The following is a 23994-nucleotide window of genomic DNA, read 5'->3' as shown; positions in this document are numbered from 1 at the left end:
AGGACTCTACAATTTTTTACCTATATAAGGAGTATGTACAGAACAATTTTTATCATCTATACAATCCTTAATTTCTCTAATCCTAGACATTGAGATTTCTACACCCAATATTAATAATTCTAATATCTAAAGGTTTAGTAGGTCAATATTCTATGATCTTATTCATTATAGTATTAAGTCTAATATGAAATTATAATGCATAGGCAATATGGTAACTTTAGTTCTCGTTATTGTAGAAAGTTATGTATTCGAAAAATAAATTGTTAAATGAATCGAGGTTGCTAATTGTTATGACTTATTAATTAATGAATATGAGTGTGAGAGAGCAAAGTATTATGTCCCACCACTTCACAATTTAAATTTGGCACCGGATGAAGGGGGAAGAGTCTAGAGTTGTAGGGAGGTTAGTGGATGACTCTAGAATTCCCTAGACCTCTCCTTAGAATTCTCTAGAACCTTAGAAATTTTTTTGAAAATTTTTAGAAATTCCTAGAATGTGTAGAGATTTCTAGAGAGGGGATCAAAGTATAAATAACTTAGGGACTTGTGAGTAATTTTAAATTACAACTTTAGCCTCCTAGGAAGTAGTATAAATAGGAAAGCTCTCATTTGTAAAATTCATCCAAGCGTGAAAACAAGCATCCAACAAGTTGTAAGCACTCTTCCAAATAATAAAAAGTCTTCTTCCAAAGTTCTCAAATCTTTTTAAGTCTTCCTTTCATTCTCTTGGCGATCTTAGTCTTAAAAGCTTACTTGAGCTTACAAAATCGTGAAAGATTCGTGAGTAAGTTGTCAAGTGTAGCACGGAGCTTTAGTAAGACACTAAGTCTGTGACAAAGTGGTATCAGTTCAACCGGTACCGGTCCGATATACCAAAAGACCGATTCCTTACCAATTCAACCGGTACCGGACGGGCCGGTACGGGAACCGGACCGGCCAAAAACCGGTCCGTTTGCCACCCTTAATGTGGACGATGGAAAGTTCAAGACTCTCGATAACTTTACCCTTGAGGAGACGAAAACCTATGCAAAGAGTTGAAGGGACGCCAGTGTGCTGAGTTCGAGATGAAGGAGGCTATCACTTCCTTGTAGTGTTGGCTCATGGAGGCGTTGAACACGATTGAGACTATAAAGGCGGATATGAAAGCACACAAGGAAGGCATGGAAGTTGGAGGATTATCGTCCCTTGACTGAGATAGAGAGGCCATAGTCGAGGCTCCCAAGCCACCTATGTTCAAAGGTGTCTGTGACGCGCAAGAGGTGGAGAATTTCTTATGACACTTGGAGAATTACATCAACTGTAAACGAGTGAAGAGCGACGAGAACAAGATCAACATCGTTGTGTTGTATCTTTCAGAGATGGCTATGTTGTGGTGGAGGTGTGAAGAGTCGGAAATACGAAAGGGACTTTGCAACGTTGACAGTTAGGAGCAATTCCAGGTAGAGTTCAAGAAGGCGTTCTTCCCTAACAATGTCATCTATGAGGCGAAGTGCAAGTTTAGAGAGTTGAAGCAAATGGGAAGCATACGCGCATACATGAAGGAATTCACTACCCTCACGCTTCAAATTCCTAACCTCACGGATAAAGATATGTTGTTCTACTTCATGGATGGGCTGCAAAATTGGGCCAGGACGGAGTTGGAATGCTGACAGGTCAGGACTATTGACGAAGCCATCACGCAGGTCAAAGCTTTGACAGACTTCAGGCACGAGAAGCCCGACAGATCCAGAGGAGAAGAGATAAGAGGTAGTCATGACCATGGTGGGGGAGATTGCGACAAAGGCGAGGAGCAACAGCAACATCCTAAGAAGCATGAATAAGTCCGATGGCAAGAAGTTTGGACGTCATGGCGACGCAAAGAGAAAGACAAAGGTTGCCAAAAGAGGTGGTTGCTACATATGTGGTGGGCTGCATGGCTATGCGAGGTGCCTTGAACTGAAGAGCATTCATGCTATCATGCGAGATAGGAAAAAAAGGATGCACATGAGCAAGAACAAGGCGCGGAGACGATGCAATCAGGCTAGATAGGACTATGAGAAGCCATCACGAAGCAGCCAGGAAAGCCGAAAGAATATGGTCGTGCTATGATCAACATGAGTGCAGAAGCCAACATCATGACCAAGACGGCAGTGTCAAGGTTGGGACTGCATTACAGGCCAAGTAGCGGCCAACTCGGGACGGTCAATGCATCACCGACTTATATGAGCAGAGTCACACATGGAGTAAGCATCATGCTAGGAGAGTGGCAAGGTAAGACAATTTTACTATCGCTCCTTTAAACCTCTTTGATATAATTCTTGGGCAAGAATTCTTCCAGCAGTGTCACGCTGTGATCGATCCTTACCTCAAACGACTTATGGTCATAGAGAAAGAAGCAACATGTATTGTTCCCATGGTTAAGCTCACTGAAGACAAAAGGGCAGGTCCGACTAACGGCCATGCAGCTCAAGACAAATCCTAAGAAGGAGAAGTCGGCATTTGTATCCACCATTCCAAGTTTGAAAGAAGACAATGATGCTAAGAAGTCCTTACCACCGTGCACGAAGAAGATTCCAAGAGGGAACAACGTCGTGATGCCATAGAAGTCGTCGAGGCGCTTGTACACTAGGAAGGAGGTAGATCGTGAGGCCGAGTTAGAAGAGATAAAGAAGAAATTGAAGGAGTTACACAAGGGCATTGATCATTTCAATAGACTATTGGTCGCACATACGAGAAGGCAAAACTCAATCGCTGATGCAGTGACTATGTGACGCGATCGTCGCATCAATAGGTGGTGGAGAGTGTCATGTTCCTCCACTTCACAGTTTAAATTTGGCACCGAATGAAGGGAGAATAGTCTAGAATTATAAGGAGGTCAGTGGAGGACTTTAGAATCCCCTAGTCTTTCCTTAAAATCTCTAGAGCCTTAGATATTTTCTTGGAAATACTTAGAAATTCGTAGAAAATGTAGAGATTTCTAGAGAGGGGGCCAAAGTGTAAATAACTTAGAAACTAGCAAGTAATTTTAAATTACACTTTAGCCCCCTAGGAAGTAGTATAAATAGGGTGGATCTCATTCGTAAAATCCATCCAAGCTTGAAAACAAGCATCCAACAAGTTGTAATCAATCTTCCAAATGATAAAAAAAGCCTTCTTCTAAAGTTCTCAAATCTTTCTAAATATTCGTTTCATTCTCAGCGATCTGAGTCTTAAAGGCTTATTTGAGCTTACAAGATCGCGAAAGATTCGTGAGTAAATTGTCCAGTGCCGCACGAAATTTTAGTAAGACTCTAATTTCGTGACAAAGGCTATAAAGCAAAAGAGACGAGACAAGCATACAATCTTCAATAGTGCATTATTGAGTATTAAATCTAGCCCCATACTTGTTATTTGAAAAATGTCAAAGATTTCATTACAATTGAAAATGACTCTTTGGATAAGTGGTAACAAACGCAAGCACATGACACCAAGGAAACAACTGGTACAAATGTCTCTATAGGCTCATCCTATTATTGAAGCATTAAGTGTTCAAAATTTATTTTCCATACGGACCTTTTCCTAGTATAATTAATTGCTACTACTAGTTTTTAGCTTAAAATCTTGTCGGTATAGTGAGAAGGTTTCCTCTTCTTCTTTTTTCCTCACATGAATTTTGCATGTCACCTCACCACAAAAGGAGCTTATACTTTCGCACGTACTTTAAATTAGGGTTAATAGTTTCATTCGATCAATTATTTTCAAAAGGCATGATACATATATTAAACTATAAACTTGACTTCAAATTTTAACTTTGACATCAAACTTTTATAGTGCACAAATAAGCACTTTAACTATCCTATCTTTCAATAAATAAATAAGCGTAAATTTTTTGAGCCAAAGTACATCAAAATGCAAACGCTCTCACGTGTATTAGAGAGCCAATCAGCGGCTGCCAACTAACTAAACATTTTACATGTCTTTTTTTAAAAAAAAATATCTTACATGTCATTTTGAAACTACAAAAAAATTAAAATTAATTTTAATTAATATAAAAGAGACTCATTAATGATAGAATTGTCATTTCAACATTTTTTTACCTTTGTGGCCTCGAAAATTATCCCTCACTCACGCAGAATGCGTGCATTTCACGCATTTTGCCAAATAGAAATCACGTGTTTATTTATTGAAAGATGGGATAGTTAAAGTGTCTATTTGTGCACTATAAAAATTTGAGGTCAAAGTTAAAATTTAAAGCCAAGTTTAAAATCCAGTATATATATTATGCCTTTTTTTAAAATTGTATCATAGCAAATTTTTTATTATTGTACAATGTAATACTATAATTAGACTTATAAGAAATTGCCTCAATCATCTTAATTTTTCCTCATTTTTTCATATGGTTTAGTTGAATTTTTAATTCTACTATATTAGAAATGGCTTGTTCAACATGCCTGGTTCATCACATCTGAGAATATTTTTGTCTTTTTCATTCTAAAAGATAACTACGTGTCTTCTTTCCAGGTAATCTTCAGAATGCCTTTTTCATTTTCAATGCACATCACTCTTTACCCTTCAAGGCTTCAACTCCAAAAACTTCTCCTTTCTCCAACATTGTTCCAGCCTTCAAGGTAATTTTCTTCATATTGTTTCTTTGTTTTCTTCAAAATTGAAAGTACATTAAAAATGTTCCCCAATTTTATCTTTCGTTGACCACTTCTTATTCCATATGGGGTTTATTGTTCATGTTCAATTTTTCAGCTGCTTTCAATAGTTTCAATCATTGTGCCTTTAGTTTTTGTTTTGTTCTTGTGTTTTCATCAGAAAATAACTTCGGGATACTCAGATTTTCGTTTTATTTTCTCTCATGCAGTAACTAATTTGGTCTTATTTCATAATAATTCTTTTGAACAAAATGAATTTTCCGTCAGAATCAATTTTTTCTGGATTCCTTCAGTTCAGTTGGTCTTCTTTCTTCATAATTCTTTTAAATTATAATTCATATATGGGTTTTTCATTGAAATTAACTTTCTGCTTTCTTCATTTAGTCTTATATTGTTGAATTTTCTTCACCTCCTTCATTTTGAAATTATTTTCACTTCCAGTGTGACGTTCAAGATCTGCAGCTACTTATACCAAAATTGAGCAAAAGGTATGTCCGTTAATGCTTTCGTACGACCTTCATTTCAATTTTTGTGTACATTAGATTCTTCTATAATTTCGTAAAACTATGAAATGCCCTATCTTTTAAGGGTGAACTAATTTGTTGTTCTTATGTTTCGAGTTTTGTAAAACTTAGCTATCTTATATGGCTGATTCTAAATATTTTGTTATCTCCATTGATTAATTTTGTAGCAAAATTTTATGCTTTCAGAGTCAAAACATAACTTTTCATCTTGTTCGATTCTTTTGTGCTACTGGCACCAGGTAATTGGTGTGAAGTATATGAGGTTGATTCTTTGTATGTATGTGTCTTATGTTTTAATTATTAATAATTTAATTGTATCTTTTCATGAGTTGAGATCTCTTGTTTAGTTGGTAGTTCTGTCATCGACCTTCAGTTACATATGTGTATATGATCATATCCATTCATTGTATTCTTATGAATTTTTTATAATAGTATCTTCATTTTTCTTTATTCTTATTCTGAGGGATAAAATTAGTGATTAATCACCGTCAAAATCTTGCTTTGTTCATATATCATATTCTCAAAACTGTGATGTTTGATGTCGTCTTTGTTGAGTGAATAACTTTCAAGCTCTCTTCTTGTTATTAATCACACCTCACAACTTGGTTAGTATTTCACATATGATTTGCTGGACAAATTGCATCCATATCAATAATTGTGAACACATAATATTCTATAAAAGCAACTGTAGAATTTTAAGGATATAATACTTTATGTTTTGCTCATAAATTTGGCGTCTTCACAAAAAAAAAATATAGATTTCTTTTAATTATAAGGAATAGTTGATTCATTGCTATGTTATAGTTATACCATATAGCTGGAATGTTTCGACACTAATTTATGTCGTTACATGTTTAGGCTTTCGCACAAAGAAAGAGCTATGGTAGTGGTTACCATGTAAGATCCCTTGTTTATGCTGTTTGTTTTCATTTGTTTAACCTCCAAATGAAAGTCATTGTTCCCATAATTGCTATGATTTTATCCACCAAGGTTAATCATCTTACTTTGATGATATTCGTTATGTTTGTTGATTTAGAAATATTTAGGGGGATAAGGTTTTATGGAATATTGGCATCTTGATAGTATTTGAGTAAGTTTGCAAAGATGATAAATATGCTCAAGGAATCACTCATAGTTCAGTGATCGTTGAAGATATTAACTCTACAACTCCACAACGAATCAATACGTTTTAAATATCTTCTCATCTCACTAAATGCATACATGTAGTATGTGAATCAAGAAGATCCTATTAGACGATGCATCAAGTGTAAATAATGCTGGTTCAGCAGTGAATAGGAGGTCATTGCTATTGTCGAAATTGAAACACGGTTTGTTAAGTAAGCACAAAGAGAGTAAGAAACTGTTCCCATGGAAATTTAGATTGGAAGCTAAGGAGAAAGTTGAAGAGGAGGAAAATAGAGTTGAGGAGGAAAGGACTAGTAAAAATGAGAAGAGACTAAAGACGGGTCCAGTTGATCATGATTTGGTTTTGAGGGCAATGTCCAGGGCTCTTGAAGTTACTGAGTTAGCGTACCTGGATATGACAGATAGAGTTCTTGATCGATATCCGGAGCTAGCACTTATGGGGTTTTGTTTGTTGGTTGCTTTAATGAGAGACGAAGATGTGTATGTAATGAACGTAGGAGACAAAAATAACAATACAAGCACGTATTCAATCAAGCACCACAAACTGATCCAAAAAGAAAAGATCAGCAGCCCGTAGGATCAAATGATGTATGCAAATAAAAAATAACTTCAAGAAGATTGAGCAGGTGTAAGCAAAAACCTCTGGCTGCTTGTACGTAGCTAGATGCTCAACAATTAGATACTTAGACAGGACAACAACCACCAAAACAAAAAAGCCAGCACTGTATACATCCCAACTATAATCTGGAGATGATACTTCATTCCGCTCGGGACTCTCTTTGGAGAGTCCCTTCTTTCCAATCTATAAATATAGTACTGGCTCGCTATTTATATTATTTCTGCTTGACCAAGTCTGCTGTGATGTTTTGATTTTTCCACTTTTTTATATTAACAAATGTCAGTTTTTGATTTCTCCCATCTCTTTTTGGCTGGTGTGTTGTTATTTTCACATTGTTTTGTTCATTAATTCGATCTGGGTCTCTTCATACTTGTAATTTTTTTTTTAATTTGAGTTTGTTGTTGATGTTCTATTTTGCTTTTGCTTAGGAGAAGTTTTGTTGTTTCATTTAGTTTTTGATTTCTCCCATCTCTTTTTGGCTGGTGTGTTGTTATTTTCACATTGTTTTGTTCATTAATTCGATCTGGGTCTCTTCATACTTGTAATTTTTTTTTTAATTTGAGTTTGTTGTTGATGTTCTATTTTGCTTTTGCTTAGGAGAAGTTTTGTTGTTTCATTTTTTCATTTGCCAATGTTGCGTTTCAATGTTTTGTTGTCACATGCAGTAATTAATTTGGCCTTCTTTCTGTTCATATGGATTTTTGGTGCTATTAAAGGGGAAAAAAGTCGGAACAAATTCCAGCAAATAAATCACGATGGAGAGGTTAATCGGGCTCGATATATGCCCCAAAACCCATTTATCATTGCAACTAAGACAGTTAGTGCTGAAGTATATGTTTTTGACTACAGTAAACATCCATCTAAGCCTCCTCTAGATGGTGCATGCAATCCAGATTTAAGGTTAAGAGGCCACAGTACAGAGGGCTATGGTTTGTCTTGGAGTCAATTTAAGCAGGGTCATCTATTGAGTGGTTCAGATGACTCACATATATGTTTATGGGACATTAATTCCACTCCCAAAAATAAGGCTATAGAGGCTATGCAGATATTTAAGGTTTGCCTCGTGTTTTTTTTCATGAGTCTGCACAGGATAGATACTGCCATGTTACACTGCATAGATTATCAATTTGTTGCACATTGGTTTAATATTGTTATTTGTTTCTTATATTACTACTAGATAGAGCATGGCCGTGCAAAGCATGGCCGTGCAAAGCACGGCCCAACATTAAAGGATCATTATTTCAGAAAAATTAGCGCATCATATAAAAAATCTGATTTTCGCATTAGTGAATTATAAGTGAAATAATATCATTACAATAAAGAAGCCGATCATATTTTATATATATGTCAGAAAGCAAAATCATCCGCGTTGTACATTATACAAATCTCTAGAACTGAAAAATAACATCAAATATCTTTTCTTTTGCAAGTTTGTTCCTGTAAAATGGGGAAGAAAAATGATGTCTTACATAAACGAGAGGACAATTTGGCTAAAGCTTCACATTTACTGGACTTGGAGGATTTGGTCACTACTAAATTAACTTTTTCTTCTTACCAGTTCTGTAGTTTTATCTTGTGCAAATAACCATGATTGATAATTGGGGAAGAACTTGTATGCTTTCCCTTCCAGCAAACACCCCCAGGCACCTCGAAGTAAAAAAAAATCAAGCGAAGAAGAATAGCATGAGTTCTCTTTATTAATATCATGTTACAAAGTTAAACTGTAACTTCAATAGTGTCCCAACTTCTGTCTCGAGGATATTTTTGGTATCATCTTATCTACTATTTGCTGTCTGAAGCTTCAGTCTACCTAGCATGGACAAGAATCTTGTCTCTCGTATTATTTTCTCATTAAGCTTTTGTTAGCTTTTCTTGGTTTATTCTAATATTTTAAATGTGTAGGTTCATGAAGGTGTTGTTGAGGATGTAGCTTGGCATCTGAGGCATGAGTATTTATTTGGCTCTGTTGGGGATGATCAGTATCTGCACGTATGGGATCTGCGAACTCTATCAGTGACCAAGCCTATACAATTTGTAGTCGCACATCAAAGTGAGGTGCGGCTTAGACTTCTTAGCTGGACTTTTCCACGTTTATGTAGTTAATAATGCTTCCCTTTTGACTGGTGTAAGGACCACTCAGATATGTCTTCTTAACATTGTTGGCAGTCTTTTCATTTTCTTGCACAGAATGTAGAACTTTTTTCATGAACTTGCGCAAAAACTTATATGCGTTTGGATGTCTGGTTGTGCACTATATTTTCAGAATTAATATGATCTATATTCATGCAGTAGGGCTAATGTTAAGCCAATGAATTGTCTTTTCAGTTTTCATCTTATGCTGGTACTTGTAAAATTTCCATCTCACGGAAGGTGGTAATTTTTCAATTCTTATTATTTATCTGCATTCAGACAAGTTCACATGCCTACGGGGCAATCTCTTTTCCCCTTTAGATGATTGGATATAATCTTTATGCTCTTCCTTTCTTTCTTACATTGTAGGATTAATCTTTAATGCTAAATATTTATGTATACAGATGTGGTTCCTCTGTTTGAGACCGTCAAAGACTTGAGAGAAGCTGGCTCAGTGATTAGAAGATTACTATCAATTGATTGGTATAGGAACCACGTCATAAAGAACCACAATGGGCATCAGGAGGTATTTATGACATGATGCATTAGGCTATCTAAAAAAGTTTCACTTTTGGGCTTAGATCATGGTTGGTGTGCACAGGTTATGGTTGGTTATTCTGATTCTGGAAAAGATGCTGGTCGTTTCACTGCTGCATAGGAGCTTTACAAAGCTCAAGAAGATGTTGTAGCTGCATGTAATGAATATGAAATAAAAATAACTCTATTCCATGGACGCGGTGGAAGCATTGGCCGTGGTGGTGGTCCTACATACCTTGCAATTCAATCCCAGCCACCTGGATATGTTATGGTTAGTTTCCAGTTAAACTGTCTTGAAGTTCCTAATACATGCTATGTACCTGAAGAATTGTTTTAATTATATCATGGGTGCGTTGATTAAGATCAGGTTGTTCATAACCATATAGTTCCAGTCACCATGTGGTAATAACTGGTTACTCCATGTTAATGTCAAGACAAGGGGAGTATAGTTGGATAGGAATTGGTTTTACTAAAGATATCATATATTTCCATAATTATCCGGGAGCGGAAGACAGACGTGTATGTGTTCATCACCCTATTTTAGAATTCATTGAATTGCCACAAATTTTCTTCCTACCTTTGTTGCTTCCTCTTTGTCTAAGTCTTTTTAACTTCCTAGCTGACCACTCACAATATGCTCTCTAACTTATCATGCATAACAAAATTTGACTAGATAATAAAAAATATGGCACAACCTGTGGACATAAGTTTGCTGATTCTTAAACTAAGTTTTTGCTCTTCTTTGCTATCAGAAAAGCCTTAACATCACCTCCCTGCAATGCACTAAGAAGTTTTTTTAATTTATTACTGAAATTATCAGGGTTCTCTTAGATCTACGGAACAAGGAGAAATGGTGCAGGCGAAATTCGAATTACCCCAAATGGCTGTTCGGCAGCTAGAGATATACACTACAGCTGTTCTTCTTGCTACTTTACGTCCCCCACAGCCTCCAAGGGAACAAAAATGGCGTAATCTGATGGATGACATATCAAATTTGAGTTGCAGGAGTTATAGAAGCACAGTATATGAAAACCCTGAGTTCCTTACTTACTTCTACGAAGCAACACCTCAGGCTGAGCTAGGATATCTCAACATTGGTAGCCGTCCAACAAGGAGAAAGAGTTCAGGTGGAATTTGTCAACTCCGTGCAATTCCATGGATATTTGCATGGACAAGACAAGTACATCGAAAGAAAAGGGCGAGGTGACACAGGCCTATGGAGATTGTTGAAAAAATTAATGTATGAAAGTTGAACCAAATAACAACACCCTTGGCTAATTGGTGAGTATTCATTACATATAAATTAGAACAAAATATTTACTCATTATATATGGTGACAAGTAAAACATTAGAGATTCGTGTAATGTACAAAGGGGATACTTTTGCTTTCTGACATATATGTAAATATGATCGGCTTCTTTATTGCAATGATATTATACCACTTATAATTCACTAATGTGAAAATCAGATCTTTTATATAATGCACTAATTTTTTTGAAATAATGATCCTTTAATGTTGGGCCGTGCTTTGCACGGCCATGCTCTATCTAGTTTTAAAAATATTATCTAACACTTATCAAAGTCGGTATATTTTGACACTATTAAATATCGAAAAGTTACGATAAATATAGAATGAACATACATTCATTTTATAATATCCTACGATGACAACTAACATAAGCAATATATTCATTATTCTATAATTGATTTCATTAAACAATTAAATTTGTGTAACTTAGCAGTTATCATCCTTTTTTGTTTACAATAGTGATGAGTAATTACTGAAAACAAATCGATTCAAGCTAATTATTGAAAATATATGGTAGTGAGTTAAATCAATATATAACTGTCCTTGCGCACGCTGTTCATTACATTACTTACCGAAATATAAATAGTTGGTTAGATATATTAGTGATTAAATATTTGTAAAAATGAAATAAATAATGAAAGTTAATGATATCGGGTGAAAATATAAAGCCTTGTTGCTTGAATTGGATTTGGAGATGTTAAAATCGAACTAATCAATACATTGCTTTTGTACTATTCCAAATTCAAGCCTTTACTAGAGTATACTTCTATTCTTAGGACCCGTTTGGATGGGCTTAATAAAAGCAGGTTTAAAAAAATACTTTTGAAAGTGCTGAAACTTATTTAAAATAAGCAGTTATGCTGAAGTTGTTATTCCAAACGTGAAAAGGCGAAAATAGAAGAAAGAGATGTTAGGGTTATATGGGTAATTTGGAGATTGTATAAAAATATTAAGGGAAAAAACATAAAAATGTGGTCAACTTAAAACAGCTTATAAGCTAAAAAACAAAAAATCCTACCCCAGCTTTTAACTTTTGACTTAAAATAAGTTTTTTTTTACTTAAAATAAGCTATTTTGAATATTGCCAAACAGTTAAATAAGTCAAAAACCAGCTTTTAAGTCAGTTTGACCATCTTTTAAGCTGAGCCAAACAGGCTCTTAGACAACAAAGATACTAATACATCTAATAAAAATTCTCCACGTGGAGATACCATAATATATGTATGTTAACTAGCTAATGTGATTTGTAATTGTAGAGAAACATATTTGTTCTTTTATAGAAATACGAGTTATTGATTTTAGATTACTAAGTTTCAATTACGATTCCAATAGATCAGCTGAAGTAGTCCTCGATCTAGCCACTCTATCAAACGAATCATTGTGGATATTCTTTGCCATTTCTTGTACGTGTTTGCCCCGAGTTTTGCCACATGTATAAGCTATTTTTTCCCAATACTAATTGTGCAAATGTAGTCCTACTCGTGGTTACAAATCAAAAATACATCACATTAAAATGTTGGATGAGTTATAATAAGTTGTTATTCCATAGTTAAATTCTCTACTTATTGGGAAAATGACCGCATATCCAATTGCTCTCACAACCACTCCTCAATTACACTTTGTCCATTGTTATTAAATTTAAATATTATTATAAATTATAAAAAATATTTTTTTAAAATACTAATATCACTAAAAATATATTTTAAATAATAATTAAATTATTATTATTAATTAATTGTTCGTAAAAAATATTTTTGATGTGCTGTTAAAGTTATTATTTTGATGTGCTGTTAAAGTTATAAGACAAAGCTACGATTATATTAATCATTTTCACAATTTTCAATGCAGCATTGTTAACTTGCTATAAGTGGGCCTAGTCAAAGTATCATTTTCTTATCCCTTCCAACTATAGCTTCCATCAATATTCAGAAAATAGACATGTGATAGGTTGAAAATAAATATTGTTATCATTAATAATATATTCCACGACTTATTGATAAAACCACATAAATAAATAGGTAGCTAATTATTGTTTGACCACATATTAATAACTTGTTATGTACTGGATTATTCAAATAAACACATGATTGGATGCAGAGAAGTATAAATAACACATTTGATTTATATTATAAAATAAGATTAGTTAATTAAGCAACAATATAATTGATATTTTCCCCTTCTTCCTGTAATATGACTGTAGGATCGATAATTAGTTAATCTTGTTAGTTTAGCTAATGTCTTTGACTGGAAAAAATATATGTATATAAATTTTTGTAAAAAAAAGAGGAGAAAACTACTTTGTATAGTCTCATCCACCAAATTAATACCATATATATATATATATATATATATTATTGTATGATTTACATCAAAATATGTATTTTTTATACAAAATGGCATACATGTGTTGTTTACTACATGCAGAGAAATTACTACTACCTTCGTTTCATTTTATATGTCACATGGATTTCAAGAGTTAAACTAGCCTATTTTTAATCGTAAATTTTTTATAACATTTTAAATTATCGATTATTATAACTCATAATTTTTTACGTAGTTTACAAATATATAAATTTCATTTCAAAAAAATTGAAAATTTCATGCGCAACATTTTGATCCAACTTAAACTGTTTGACTCTGATACCATAAAAGGTTTCATATTAACTGAGATAGAGGGAGTATATATTTTCATATATTATTTCAAAAGTCGATGCATACTTGAACTAAATAATTTAAGATAGTAGCAAGAATAATTTAAATATTGTGGTGAACTTAACACTATATCATTTTACTTCATCACTTGCATGTTAGAAGTCTTTTTAACCATTAAGATGGATTATAGTGTAATGTTAAAGTATTTCACTTCTATAATGTAATGATAAAGTATTTCACTTTTAATGAGATATTTCAAATTTAAGTTTTGAATAAAAGAAATTTTTCATTAGAAGTGTCAATCTTAAATGGACCTTGCAGTCCAACTACGAACAACAGGGATAGAAAACTTCTAAATAAGAAGTCCTAATTTTAATATGACATGACCAATGCCAAGATAAACATTACGAATATGAGAATAAGAACATATACATATTAATATTTTTATTATTATTAGTCAACTAACAAAGACATACATATTCTAGCTGCCGTTTTATATTATTCTATATCTATATATATCTAAATGATTCTTTTTAGCCTTTTTCATAAAGACATTGAATAACACCAAGCAAAAACAATGGAGTTAGCAACCAAACTAGGATTAAAACAAGAAAATTAAGTTAGTTATCAAATTTCGTTATCAAATTAAATCCTCTTTTAACCCTATCTATTTAACAACTCAAACACCTAATAAATTTCCTTATATATATACAAGAAAATGAATTCATCCGATCAAAATCGATTTATTGAATGTATGCACATGTTTATAAATAATATCTTTAGAATATGCTTTAAATAGTATGACCAAATTGATTTTTGTTTTGTGATTTAGATTGAAAAAGTTTGATGCATATGTTGAGATAATTTATAATTTATAAAAGGAAAGAAATTTGTAGTTGTTTTATTGAGATTTTTCTCTTTTTCTTTATTTTTGTTACATTGAGACTTGACACTTTTTTTAATTTCCTTGAGAAAAAACAATTTTTTCCCAAAAAAAAAAAGGGTTCATAGTCTATTTTTTGAATCAGATGCCACTTACTATTAATGGTGTCTCGTTTTCTTTGAATAGATAATAACTTTTTCAAAATCAACGAAAGTGAAGTATGGATAACATTACAAAATTTGAAGAGCACCATTTAGTAGCAAAAAAGATAAATATCAAATCTATTTAATCAAACACATATGCCAAAATCAAATTATTATTTTTTTCATCTTCGTGGACATGTATAGACAGCTAATCAATATTTATATTTTGTTTCATCGAATCCAAGAAAAAATAATATTTTGTTTAGAAAAGTAAATTTCTTTTACATGATTTTGTAAAAAAAATAAGTAAAAAAAACAAGTTATAAATGACATCTCATATTCATAATATCTTTGTCACCTAATTCTAATAACTTCATTTTTATCCTACGCTGTAAATCGCATCACACTCTTCATCTATGTTTTGGTATGACACGGTATTTTTAAATTTTTCAGAAGGAAAAATAGTTTTTTTTTTTTCAAAAAAACATTTTCATCGAATAAAAAATGAATTTTGCGTGTTTGGTTGTAGAAAAATATTTTCTTTTTTTCAGAATAAAAGAAATGACTATTCCCACAATTCAGGAGAATTTATCTTTTATGATTATTTCAAATATTAATTCATATCATTGCATTAACCAACACATATTATAGATAGTATTAACCTTTAATACTAAAAGAATTCATAAAAATTTAGATTAGATGTGCTACTTTTTTCAATTCTAAAGAAACTAAGAGTAATTCAGGAACTTTGGATCGTAACTGGTAACTCAATATATTTATAGTTTATGTCTCAATTTATGTCGAATTCAGAATTAATAAAAAAAATTCTTTGACTATGATATTTTAATTTCTTTTGTTATTTTAAGTCGTTTAATATTGCAATTTATAGTGTTTTAATCGCAATTTACAAATATATAATTATTGAGAAAACCTTTTTAATGGAAATGTCTTTTCTCTTTTATCTCAATTTATGTAGTACTATGGATTGAATTTGAAGAGTTAAAATTTTTTTATACAATTTTAAGAATATTTTAAATTTTTAATTTGTTGTTTCACGAGGCAATCCACATTGATGTAATGAAAGTGAAGAATCTACGATAATAATAGAATATATATATTCTCGCTGTCCTTATTTAGTTGTTTACTTTAAAAGTGACACATATATTAAGACATCAATAATTATCATAAGTTAGTTACAATTTTACCCTTAACTCAAAATATTATGCAACTCCCCTAGTATAATAAATGTATTTTCTGATTTCAAAAAGCATACATTACAACTGAGTAGTACTAGAAATTTTCTAGAATTAAATAAGGGTATATTAGGAAAAAAATTGGTGTCCTTTTTTTATTTGTTAAAATAAATAAGTAAATAGTGACAGATATAAAAAAGAAAATATGGACAAGTAAATAGGGGGTGAGAGTAATATTTTTTATGTAATATTTTCTAAATATATAAATTACTGAAAATTCATTTCAATAATTTAAGACAAAATGCCCTTTAATGCCATTTGAATATCTTACACGTCTATAAAGACATGTAGATAAATTATATCTATTTTATTTGTCTCAATTTAATATTTTAATTGTTAATTATTATTTTAATTTATTGTACTTTTTATTTCTATGTAAATATCAAATAATATATGTTACTTTTTGTTTAATTTTTATGTGAACACGTATGAAATTTTGAGAGTCTAACTAAGTTTTTCTTATATGTTTTTAAATATTTAAGTTGTTTACTATTGTGATTTATAATACTATATTTTCATAAATTGTAAATACATAACATGCTTAAAAAGATAGTAAGATAATTAATTTTAAACGGAGAAAGTGTTAAATGAATAGAAGAAATTGAAGTAGAAAGAAAAATTTGAGAATTTTCATGTCGATCCTAGTAGCACAATAAATGTTATTCTATTTGTCTTAATTTATGTGACTATCTACTCATTTTTAAATAGATTAAGTTATTAACTATTGTAATTTACGGTATTTTTGTAACCTAATTTAAAATAATATATTATTTCATCTAGCTCAATTTATATGAGTTATTTTAATTATTGTAATTTACTGTATTTTTGTAATCTAATTTAAAATAATATATTATTTCATCTAACTTCAATTTATGTGATACATGTAAGATTTTCATAATAATAATTTTTTAATTTTATATTATTCATTATAATTTATAAAGTAATTATTTTCGTAATTTAAATATATGACATACTCAAACGTAAGTAAGATAAATAGTTAAATTGACATAAAACTACTAAATATAATTGATGAGATAATCGGAGAGTAACAATATATGAGGAGCTGGGGAATGACTAAGCAATCTGCTTGACCCCTCAAATTGCCGCTTATTATATAGAGTAGAGTAAAGTAATGTTAAAAATATTTTTTATTTACTAACCAAATATCAAAAAGGTACTTTCTCAGTGCAATTATTTTTCTATCATAAAATAAGTCATTTAAAAAAAAAGATCAATTAATTTCTGCATAAGAACATGGTCGTCTCAATCAATTTGAGAGCCTATAAAAATCAAATCGTACTCTATATAATTTTATAAGTGAAGTATCAAAAAGAAAGAAATAGAATATGTGCATATCTTAAAAAGTAAAAATATAATAATAAAATTTTTTAATAAAAAATATAATATAATGCTAGAATAATAAAATTCTACTAAAAACTTTAAAAAGTCTATATAATGATACTAAAATAGTTGTCTTAAGTTTGATAAGTAGATATAACGATATAAGATAATATTGATTTGCTGCAGCACTTGAAATTTAGAGAATACACAAAAAATATATTTTATTTTTTTATATAAACACACCAACATATTTTAATTTACATTATGCTGAAGACTTAATCGTTCGATAGACTTTAAATATTTAATATTAAGATAATAAAGATAGAAAAGGCTGCAAAAAGATAAATATATGAATAGTAATGTTAGTTCATGATAATCGCTAATATATAAATAAGTCAATAAAATAGATAATAACGTAAAAAAGGATGTAACAATTTACTAAACACTACTCTATTTCATTTGTCAGTTGTTACAACGATCTCCATCTTAAATAACGTAACCATTTGCTATTATATGTTCATTCCATTTTTTTCTTTCAACTCTATTAAAATCTCATTTCCCAATTATTACAGTGATCTCTACATAAAAATAAAATAAATAATTACTATTATTTTCTATGAAAAGAAAATCTTAAATTTATCAATATATATATACAAAAAATTGGAAGCCTTATAAAAATTTTGATCTCAAGTAATTGTTTTAATGGCCTTATAATTGAGACGGCCCGTATAAGAAGCATCCATATCATTTGAATATTGACAATATTTCGTCTTAATTGTTTTCTTTTTCATTTTACTATCCCCATTCAAGGACCAAAAATTATTGAATAGTATACTTTGTGAGATTTGATTGACAAGAAATTTAATTGGGTAAATGAAATGTGACATAAATTTCTACTCAAGTGGAGCATGTCTTGTCAATTCCATTGGATGGTTATTTTATAACACAACAAAAGTATTCGCATCAATAATTTGAGTTGACCAAAGTCAACCCTTCAGAGCTTGGTCTTTTATATTTGGTCCACATAGCATTATGTTGTCCCCCTCCAAAATGTACAACTATTGCAATCACTAGCATATTTATCTCATTCATTTTAATTTATTTGATGGAATTTAATTTTATTTGCAGTATAGCAAAACAAAAAATACAAGATCTTTAGTATCAAATTTATCACGACAGTTTCATGTTTGTATTTTATTTATTAAAAATTCAGATAATGAAAAAAGGCTTAAAATATCCTTAAAGTATTAGAAATGATATAAAACTATCTTTCATCCACGTATTTGCCCCAAAATATCCTTCTTAACCATCTATTGACTCTAAAATATCCTTGTCATCCACCTTTGAATTTAAAATTGATCTCTTATATAACGATTTTAAATTTAAACTATTCAAATAGATTTTTAAAATATGTGGCGCTCAACTATTTATAAACCAATCCACTACCCACCCATTACTAATAAAATCCCATGGATTAAAAAACGCCCCCATTACTAATGCAACAATAAAACTACTGCCAATGAGTGTTTCTAAAAATTTGAGACGAAAATGCATATATACGTTCGAGTCCTCATTCAAAACATATTATAATTGAAGTTTTTAAATAAAAATTACCGATAAACTTAAAAGTCTGACTATGTTTATGTTAATTATTACTTCGTCTCAATTATGTGATGTTACTTAATAGATAACTTTCTTAAGAAAATAATATATTCAAGTTTTTATATTTAACAAATGATAAATCTTTAAAATTATATTTTAAAAAAGTGTATGAATTATTCGGGATATACTACTTCTTTACATTTTGTTCATAAATTCAAATTCAAGCTTAAAAGAGATTCATATTGAAAGTGACCTTCTAAATAAGCGGCTCAACCTAAATTTAATTGGGGCTTCACTTCGGACTTAAATAATTTTGAATGTAATTTTCAGAAATTTGTATTTTTGTCGTGTTTTACTAGTGTTTAGAGATATTTTTATATTAGAATTTGTTTATTAATTGTGTGGATAGTGAGTTTATTTATAAATGATATTAATAAATTAAAATATAACAAATAGTTGAGCGCCAAGTATTTAAAAAAATATTTAAATAGTTTAAATTTAAAATTGTTAAAATAAGTTGTCAATTTTGAACCCAAAAGTGGATGACTAGGACATTTTGGAACCAATATGTGGATGAAAAGAGTATTTTGAAGTCAATAGGTGGATGAAGGATATTTTTATATAATTTTCAATGCTTCAAAGGTATCTTAAGCCCTTTTCCGTTAAGATAATTATATAAAATATCAATAAATTTTATAGATACTTGATTTATAAACGCTTGAGAATACAAGAAGATATTAACATACTGAAATGTAAGTTTAAAGCAATGAATTAATCTTAACTTTAAAATAAACAACTTAAAATTAATTTTCTTTTATTATTTAATGTATGAATAAGAAAATGGTACCATATGAAATAGAGTTGTGAAAGTATCTGATAGAAGTTCGAAATGGAAAAATTAAGAAAGGGATACTTGTGACAAATTTTAAATAAAATTTTCTATTCCAATCTATTGGATATTTCTTGTATTTTCTTTTAATAGTTTAACCTCTTCTTCTAAAAAAATTAGATTAGTTTAATATACGTGTATTGCATATATATTTTGCATTTTCATTTAATTGACTAAATGAGAAGTTTTTCACAAATTTATATTTAAAAAGGATTAAAATATATACGTAGACATAAAAAATAACAAAAGATGAATTATAATCACTAAATAAATAAGAAAAAAAGATATAAAGTGACACTTGAAGTTTTTTCGAATTTTTAAAAAGATACTATAAGAATGCAAACATTCTATTACCTCACAAAAATATTGAATACTCAACAAATAAATAAAAGCTATTATACTGTCAAGATTGTGGCCTGTGGGTAACTTTATATCTTTTCTTGATTCTTCTTTTTCTAAATTTTCTATAGTTACTTATATATTTATTTAAAGATAAAATAATTTAAACCTCTGTATGATATATTATGTCTGCAGAAACATCAAACAATATAAATACAAATCTATAAATAATGTGTGATATTATCTTTCTTTTTTTCTCCCTTAAGTTTTTATGTAAAACTATAGAAAACATAGATTATACATCTATTAATTTTGCGTGTTAATAATTCAAATAAACAAAAGACAAATTGCCAAACTTTTTTAACCTATATTAATTTGAGGCCAAAAGGATTTTTTCCTAATTTGAGACGTAAAATGTCATTATTTTGATCAGAGTTGTACCAACAAATTGGCCACACTTTTTGAGTTGAACATTATCTCACATGACACATTTTATTTCGTCTTTCATTTCTTTTCCAACGTCTGTTCCTTTTTGAGTGCATGTTGTTTTCAGTACACGTCTTGTTTCCAGTATACAATAAATATCCACCTTTTACATTCCAAAATGTATTTAATTTTATTCCACCTAGCTGGGAATACACTACGCAAGCACTTTGGTCATACATTTAAAATTATTTTTAACAAGTTATTTTAAGTAATGTTTTATCATGTGTTTGATAGTAGATTTTGAGAGAAATATTTAATTTTTGTCATATATTTTTAAATATTTTTACCATACACTACGCAAGCACTTGGTCATACACTTTTAAATATATTTGACAAGTTATTTTAAGTAATGTTTTATCATGTGTTTGATAATAGATTTTGAGAGAAATATTTGATTTTTTTTTTAAAATATGATTTACATCTTAAAGTTCTAATAATTATTAAAAATAGTAAAAAAAAGTATCAATATCCATACATTTATATTATCGTTTTATAATAAAAACGTTTCTTGAAAAGTCATGACAACGAACATAATAATAGATGAATTTTCGTAAATAACCACTAAAAACAACTCAATTAGACTCCATAGATATAATTTGTTAATTAAAATTTGTGATTATACGTTAGAGCTTAGAAGGAGGACAGGCGAGCAAGATTGGAAGAGGGGGGAGAGAGGCGAGCGAGAGAGGAAAAAGAGAGAGAGGTGAATTATGTTTGGATATCCTTCAAATTATATATGTATCTGCCAGATAATTGTATATATCTAATTGATATACATATGTATTTGTATATTTGACGAGCGAGATTACGAAAGGAAGGAGAGAGGCAAGCGGTAGTGGGCAAAGAATGAAGAGAAATGGATTGTATTTGTAAATCTATCATATAATTGTATATGTATATTTATAATTCGTATGTATAAAAGAGTACATAGACAAGAGAGAGGAGAGAGGAGAGAGGTGCACATTATTATAACTAAAAAGAAGATATAAGTGGTAAATAATTCAAACAATAGTTATATAAGCTAATTAATTAGTATATATTTATTTATCCACGTCGTTTTTCCTAATTAATTATATTACTATGCTCATATATAATGTAGTTTGTTTTTTCATTATCTTATTGTTTAGAATGTATTTTTCATGTTTGAATACCAACATAATTTTGATTTTTTGATATCAATGACAAAATTTATTGTAATGAATTTTTCTCCCTAATTATTAGTGTAATATTTGAGTTTTTTAGGATTGAAGAACTGCTTGAGTGAATTTTCTAAATGGTCATTCAAGTTGAGGGAATTGCCTTAAAATATCATTTATATTTCATTTAGGATCAAAATATTACCTAACTATCACTATTTTTCTTCACATATACTTGACATTTTAAAAACATCACTCTCTCCTAGTTGGCATAACATGTAATTAAAATCTTTTTTTAATAATAGACTAATTTAATTCATTAAAGTCATTTAACTAAAATAATGATCATATCATTTTTTTTATAATTTATTAAGAATAAATTTTCATACTTAATATCTTTTACCATAATTAAACTTTTTATTTTTTTATGTGATGCAGAATACGTTTTTAAAACGTACGATAATCTCATCAATTTTGAATACTTATAAATACACATATTCACAAAAAAAAATATTGGTTTACAAATCACTCATGAACGCTAATTTATTTTAATTAATCATAAATTGTATAATGAATCAATAATATTAAAGGTCGATTAATTATTAAAAAATAATTATTTGGGTGCTTTGAAATCCATATATACTTACAATGTCGTTTTAAAAAAGAAAATAGTAAGTAAATAATATTTATAGAAATAAAAATTTAATCTTTGTTTATCAGTATATGAATCTCATATAATATATATATATATATATATATATATATATATATTATTGAATTATGTAAGGAAATTCAATTAATTATTAGTTTATTTATTGATGTTTAATTTTATGTAAAGTTATAATATAATATAATATAAAATGAAAGAATAAAAATAAAAAATAAAATAAAAAAAAGATAAATAATAATTTTCTCTTTCTTACCATTTTTTTTGTCAACCATGCAAATTTATCTAAATACTTTTATAAAAAAAATTGCTTAAAATGTTCAACTAATTTATTTAGGAATTTTAAAATTACCAGGTAATAAGTGCACACAAAGATTTTTTCATTGAATTTTGTTTGGTGACAATATATAAAGTTACTAGACTTTTTATTTTTTTTTCCTTATAATCTTCATAAATTCTCATGTAATATATATATTTATTTTGTAGAGACATAAATTTGATGAATTGAAAAAAGTTTAATTTTCAAAATGATGATTTAATAACTGGGCATGAACTAAAATTTAAGAAGACGTTTGAGATATTTAGTATTTTTAATGGATAAAAAATATAATATTATTCACTTACTATTTTCTTTTTTAAAAATGATATTGTAAGTATATATGGATTTAAAAGCACCCAAATAATTATTTTTTAAATAATTAATCGACCTTTAATATTATTGATTTATTATATAACTTATGATTAATTGATGTAAATTAGCGTTAATGAGTGACTGGTACATTAATATTTTTTTTGAATGTAAGTGTTTACAAGTATTCAAAATTGATAAAATTATAGTACATTTTTAAAACGTATTCTTCATAACATAATAAAATAAAAGTTTAATTATGATAAAGATTTTAAGTATGAAAATTTATTCTTAATAAACTAATAAAAAATTTAATAAATAATATGATCATTAGTTTAATTAAACGGGTTCAATGAATTAACTTAGTTTATTATTAAATTTTTTTTGATGACATGTCATGCCAACTAGGAGAGAGTGATGATTTTGAAGTGTCAAGTATATTTGGAGGAAAATAGTGATAGTTGAGTGATATTTTGGTCTTAAATGAAACATAGATGATATTTGAAGGCAATTCTCTTAATTTGGATGACCATTTAGGAAATTGACTCGAACTTTTTTAAATCATTTTTCAAGAGATAAATAAATACCTTCATCAAATTCTAATGATTTTTTCAAGTGAAATGTGAATACACTACATCAATTTCTATATATATTCATTTTAAATTTAACTTCAAATATTATTTCTTTTTAAACATTACCAAACTCATATTCTAACTCCTGCTACTAGGATTTACCATTTAAACCAACCATCATAGGAACCTTTCTAAATACAAGTAAATGTTCTTTCCATAAAGTAGGTGTGAATTAAGCCACAATATTCAAGCAACCTACTATATTCAGAGATTAAATATAATTAATAGTATAAGACTATATTTTATAGGCAGACATGCCTATAATTTAATGAATATTAGTATACCATTAATTACTTGTGTTGTACCCATAAATATAAATGAAAATAATATGTCATTAGTTCCAATCATATCACACATTGTTTAATTAATTTTTATGTATATATATATATATATGACACTCAAAACCTCAACTTTTACCAGATTTTTTCTTATTTGTATTTTAACACGCTTTAATTGATA

The 23994-nt window shown here is 29.4% G+C and overlaps 2 protein-coding genes across 12 annotated transcripts; both read left to right on the top strand.

The window, feature by feature from the left end:
• Nucleotides 1–1938: 1938 nt before the first annotated feature.
• Nucleotides 1939–11027, top strand: LOC101251055 (WD-40 repeat-containing protein MSI1). Of its 11 annotated transcripts, XM_069291306.1 has the most exons (8): nt 1939–2250; nt 4480–4586; nt 5061–5107; nt 6002–6040; nt 7625–7962; nt 8811–8963; nt 9443–9846; nt 10396–11027. In XM_069291306.1, the coding sequence occupies exons 1-5, from the start codon at nt 2085–2087 to the stop codon at nt 7674–7676; spliced, it is 411 nt and encodes a 136-aa protein (XP_069147407.1). In that variant the 5' UTR covers nt 1939–2084; the 3' UTR covers nt 7677–7962; nt 8811–8963; nt 9443–9846; nt 10396–11027. The 11 variants fall into 11 exon arrangements, with proteins under 11 accessions (XP_069147407.1, XP_069147413.1, XP_069147410.1 ...); XM_069291312.1 differs by lacking the exon at nt 6002–6040 and having other exon boundaries at nt 7574–7962; XM_069291309.1 differs by lacking the exon at nt 6002–6040 and having other exon boundaries at nt 1941–2250.
• On the top strand, nt 9623–10782 carry LOC138339220 (phosphoenolpyruvate carboxylase 4-like). The gene is made up of 3 exons (XM_069290802.1): nt 9623–9649; nt 9697–9846; nt 10396–10782. Exons 1-3 carry the CDS (start codon nt 9623–9625, stop codon nt 10780–10782), a joined length of 564 nt encoding a protein of 187 aa, XP_069146903.1.
• Nucleotides 11028–23994: the final 12967 nt, after the last annotated feature.

The sequence above is a fragment of the Solanum lycopersicum genome, chromosome 11 (genome assembly GCF_036512215.1).
Source record: "Solanum lycopersicum chromosome 11, SLM_r2.1".
Classification (NCBI taxonomy): domain Eukaryota; kingdom Viridiplantae; phylum Streptophyta; class Magnoliopsida; order Solanales; family Solanaceae; genus Solanum; species Solanum lycopersicum.
Note: the sequence above shows the minus strand (reverse complement) of the source record. Positions and strands in the feature narration are given on the sequence as shown.